Source organism: Neophocaena asiaeorientalis, unplaced genomic scaffold (genome assembly GCF_003031525.2).
Source record: "Neophocaena asiaeorientalis asiaeorientalis breed wild unplaced genomic scaffold, Neophocaena_asiaeorientalis_V1.1 scaffold269, whole genome shotgun sequence".
Lineage (NCBI taxonomy): Eukaryota > Metazoa > Chordata > Mammalia > Artiodactyla > Phocoenidae > Neophocaena > Neophocaena asiaeorientalis.
Window position 1 is genome coordinate 17,869 of NW_020174154.1, and position 5,493 is coordinate 23,361.

Consider the following 5,493-nt stretch of genomic DNA (forward strand, 5'->3'; position numbering starts at 1 on the left):
GCCATAATATGTGCAGAAACGCAAAGACTCGGTCTAAGGACAACAAGCCCCAGGGTAGAATGAGAATAAGATCTCAGATCACCTACTAGGAACCCAGCGTGGCCTGCAATGGACATCTTCGCTCTAAGGTTTTATTCCTGTATTCAAATGTGCCACAGCATCCGTTCTCTAGTAAACAATTCTCATGTTTAAGACAGCATGATAGTAATAAATCAGCTCTGAAAGTCTACTGGTATAAATGCCATGTGGTATCGGTTAGATCACAAACCAAAGCCAATTTTTCAAAACACTTCCTGCTGGAATTACCACAACATTTTAACAGATGTCTTTTGGAAAGTTCTGAAGCAAAACAAGCCCCCATCAGAGTATGAAATAAAACCAAAAACAAAGTAAACTGTGGACGGATTATTTTTTTTCTTTCGGCAGTAAGAGAAAGATTGGAGAAAGTCTTGCGATCTTTGGAGAAATACTTGTTCATAGCCACAAAAGTGGAGAAATTAACTTTTCTCTCACACACACACCACAAGGAGAAACTGGGGTTTGGAAAATATTCCTTCATCATTCACCAAAGAAATTTCTTTGACAGCTTTGAGTACAATGTCTGTTATTTCTTGCTCTGAACACTGGTTATAACTCCAGCTTTTGTTGAAGGAGTTCCATAGGAAGCTAGGGTAACAATTTGAGGCTATAACTAATGGGGCCAGCAGGGACAGAAATGCAGTGAAAGCATCAAAGAAGCATCTTTTGTCAGGGACAAGATGACTGGTGGTGGCTGATTCTAAAATGGTGCAGTACGGAGTCTGAGGCCTCTCAAAATCAGTGGGAGGACCAGAGTGGAAGCCTGGAAAAGGAAGGAGATATTTCTTTCTGCACCTTTCTTCAATGTTTTGTTATGAAAAGTTTCATGAAAAGTACAGAAAAGTCAAAAGAACCATACAGTGAACACGCATATAACTCATGAAGGTGATATTAGTTTTCATCTGACAATTTGTTTATACTGGGGCTGATTCTGACCCTCATCAAAGAAGTGCTTTTGAATGAATGAATGAGTGGTCTAACAATCTTGCCACACACTTACTCTGGGGAAGCCAGTGTTGCTCACTGCTACTCGTGCATGGAGTAATAATTCCAAAAGCAGATTTCCCCATGGGTCTGCTTCTGTCATCTGCTGTTTCGGATGCTTCTTGTTCATGCTGATTTGTCTCCTCCTTGCCTTGTTATCTTTGACTTTGTGCTGGATGTTCTACTGAAAAATTGTATGTAGAAATAATTTGACAGCTTCTTTATAGAAGATTTTTGTTTGCTTATGCCAGGCACACGGGGGTGTTAGCAGTACGACAAATATTTACTGAGTATTACTGAGGCAGCGGGAATATAGTTATGAACAAGAAATGGTTCCTGCCCTTACAAGTCTTAGTCTGAAATAAGCAACAGGATTAATTTAAATAGAGCCTTTAAAGAATAATTTCGTTCACACAAGTTTGATCAGCATGTAGCTTTTCCTAACCTTATCCATCTACGTTAAGGAATAGCATGCTGGGCCATGCAGAGATACCCCAAGGTAGCAGTTCTCTTGCAGTTTTATTTCTTAGATAAGTTAAGAAAAAACTGTATGAACTGACTATTGTATTTGCCATATAAAAACCTAATCAGAAATAATCAGAATGATTTTATTTCCTTTGACCAAATACCCAGGAAAGAGGATGCTTTAAAACACTTCGCTAGGGACTTCCCTTGTGGCGCAGTGGTTAAGAATCCGCCTGCCAACGCAGGGGACACCGGTTCGCGCCCTGGTCCCGGAAGATCCCACATGCCGCAGAGCAACTAAGCCCATGCGCCACCACTACTGAAGCCCACACACCTAGAGCCCGTGCTCCACAACAAAAGAAGCCACCGCAGTGAGAAGCCCGCGCACTGCAACGAAGAGTAGCCCCCGCTTGCCGCAACTAGAGAAAGCCTGCGCACAGCAACGAAGACCCAATGCAGCCAAAAATAAATAAATGAACAAATAAAAATAAATGTATATTAAAAAAACACTACACTAAGGCAGTTACTAATTCATGGCAAGAATAAAACCATAGTTCACGTGAATATTATAAACTTAAATACTCTACACAGACAGACCATCTGCAGGGGCTTGAGTGCTTGTGTCTAGGTGGTGGAACCAAAGAACACAATCCTTCCACACACGAGCTCAAGAGTACCTAGTTTCAGCCCTCACAAGCTGGAGGTTGGAGCTACTATCAAAAGAGTGGATTGTACACCTGAAAACTAACACAATATTGTAGATACTTCCATTTAAAAAATTAAATTTAAAAAAAGAGTGGAGACGCTGATTAACTGAGAAGGAATCTTCCGTGGAGTGTAACCCACGCAGACCTTGATTTAATGATGGTGACCAAAACTGAATGGTCTGAGCTCTCTCTCTGGACTTGCCGTCCTTAGTCATGTCCAGGTGTTACCTCATGTTTGTTTAATGGGATGGGGGCGTTTCTCAAACAGATGAGAAATAAAAACCACGCCTCATCCCTCACTCCTGGAAAAAATACTCAACAGGAAAGCTGACTAAGGAGATTTAAGACAAACTACCAAAATTACTGTATTAACATCACTAATATATTTTCTGCCTTGCAGTTCCCTCCTGTGTAATCTTTTGAAATCCTTTCATGAGACACCTTTTGTTTCTTGGAAACAGGTTCGATTTCCATGTAGGCTTTGCATTCAGGTTTCTTTTCCTACTTCCATGAGTTCTCTATTTTGCACACTACAGTGTCTTACTCGAGACCTGCACATCACTACCTATGACTGATTCTTATGACAGAGCCAAGTTAGTCTCTGGCCACATATACCACATCTGTCAAAATGATCGCTTTCAACGTGGGAGCCACAGACCCTATGAAATTATCTGCTTAAATAAGATCTAGATCAAAGTTAACTGGGCCTCAGGAGATGGCATTTGCTTTGCTTAAAAGTTAATGAGCAACCCTGTCAGTTAAAATTTAGAAACTTAGAACAGCATTAGACCTTGAGTGTTCCTCCCCTCTGAAACATGTCTGCCATAGGCTTAAGAAGAACTAGAACTGCACACACCAATGCTAAGCCTCTGATGGAACCGAGCATTCCTTGTGGTTTCCTCTATTTGTTTTCACCTCTTTGCACTAAGATGGTAAGTACCCTTGAAGTCCGTGGTGTCTGCTTCCTCCTGAGATCTTGAGCATGACCCTTACTTTATTTGGGTTTCCCATCACTGTTAAGACACACAGAGCTGGTATCATTCAAGTGCACAGATAATTTGTTGAGTTCTTGCAATGAGGAGGCATTTTGCTGACATCATGGAAGACTGAAAGGAAAATTAAATATGGCCCCTGACCTCTAGGAATTCATAAGCTAATAGATGAAAAGACACATCCAGGGATAATTCACGTTACAGTAAAGCAATGCTATATGGAAAGTGCTGTACTAGAGGGCTAACTGAATCCAAAGCTGACATGGTTTAGAGTTTAAAAGAGTTTCACTGTCCTTCTCAAGTAGATCCTGCAAAGGGGATTCTGGTTACTAGATTAGTCTCCTAACAGGATTGGCTACATGATTTGTGGGGCCCAGTGCAAAATGAAAATGCAGGACCCATTACTCAACAACTAAGAATTTCAAGACGGGGACAGCATCTAACCAAGCATGGAGCCCTTCTGAGCGTGGGGCCCTATGTGACTACACAGGTCACATGCCCATGAAACCGGCCCTGTCTTCAAATACAGACTATGAATATGAGGAAGGGGCAAATTTGGAGCAGTCCAGAGGAGGAAGTAATACACAAGAAAATTTCTTCCGAAGAGTTCAGAGGAAAATAAACTCACTCTAAGAAGATAATTTGGTCTTTCCCAAATTAGCAAACGGGATTGGGATCCAAAAGATATAAAGTTACAATTTACAAAGATAATTTCACAGATATTTTACAGCTACGTGGTAAGGATAATAATAATAGGAACAGTAGCTGACACTAACCCACAGAGCTCCTTAAGTGCCCAGATTCTTCTAAGCCTATTATTTATATTTACTCATTTAATCCTCAAAATGGCCCTGGAAGGTAGATACTATTCTTTTCCTATCTTAAGGACAAGAAAACTGACCTTAGAGCCCCTGGTCACACAGCAAATATGTGGCAGAAGCAGGATTCAAACTCAGTCTAGCTCCAGAATCTGTGCTCTTAACCATAACCACTATTTATGCTACTTCTCATAAAACCAAGACGCATTCCGAAGGATGGAAGGGAGTGACCCCAATATATTCATTCATTAATATCATAGATTTGACTTAACCAGATACTGTGTGTTGTGTGCATGTTTTTAATTTTTTCTTTTTTTGCATTTCATGTTCATAGTTTAACAGCACCCGTTCGCCCTCCCCCACTGAATGTTGCCACATGACCCCATGGAGTAGAAAGGTACTGGTTCTGAGAACGTTCCGTCACAGCCTATCCCATTCTCTCTATACACTTTCACTTTCTTCTCTCTTTCTTTATGGCAAACTGTGTTGTTTCTAACTAACTAACAGGTATTCTTTTAAATCAATTTAAAGAGCGGTATTTTCCTAACTTGAATTAAATAAAATATAAAGTAGACAGTAATATCATTGGCTTTTACATCCCCCCCTCCTCCAAGCTGCAATTAAGGCTTTGTTCAAGGCGTCACCTAACACCATCCCTGGACTCTGCAGTTTGGAGAAAAGAAATTTCAACTTGCCCTATATTTGTTAGAACTGTAAAGGTTCAGCTTCTCAAAGCAAAAGAGAACAGGACAAAAGGATTCGCCGTCAGCCAATTGTCCCTGTCATCATTAAATAAAAAGTGCTTCTGGCTGCCGGCCAGAGCCTGCAGTCAGGTCACTATTCTTTCTTTGTTTCCCAGTCCATTGTTATTCAAGGAAGGAATCGCCTACAAAATGTGGACTGTGGTGTGTGTCGCGGGGCAGGGGGTTCTCTCCAGCTCCTCCTCTCTCCCCCTCTCTGTCTCTCCGCACACACCAAACCTTTTTGTTTCCTTTTTGGAAGTTACCTAGGAAACAAAGTCTTTTGTGCTCCAACTTTATTTGAGCTATTTGCTTTGCTGGGAATCTGCACAAAAGCTGAACAGAGAAAGAAGGTTGCAATGTTGTACTAAAAATGTTCACGGCGAACACCTTTTTCTCAAGGGGGGTAATCATATCCTGTTGGGTGTGTTGGGGGGCTTTGCAGGTACCTCTGACAAGGGAAGCAAATGCTGGGGGTTAGTTTAAAACAAGCGGCTCTGGAATCTTCTCTTTAAGGGGACTTTGACAATACGTGAAATCCTGAGTCAACAGGGCACGATGCTTCCAAATGTGAGAATGAGAATTTTTTTAATGATCCTGATTTTAGGACAATATTATTAAAACCTAACTGGAATAAGAGGAAAAAATGCTTATTTTACACAAACAGCCACCTTCCAACAAATTGTGGGAAGAAATAAAACTAGGTTCA

The 5,493-nt window shown here is 41.0% G+C and overlaps 1 protein-coding gene across 1 annotated transcript in view; it reads left to right on the forward strand.

Annotated features, from left to right (window-relative positions):
* Window positions 1–4,348: 4,348 nt before the first annotated feature.
* The window catches only part of LOC112406341 (Nance-Horan syndrome protein-like), a 14,559-nt gene continuing 13,414 nt past the window's right edge, over window positions 4,349–5,493 (forward strand). The window contains 1 exon segment of the mRNA XM_024755096.1: window positions 4,349–4,441. Coding sequence (XP_024610864.1) covers window positions 4,421–4,441 — 21 coding nt within the window. The 5' untranslated portion in view covers window positions 4,349–4,420.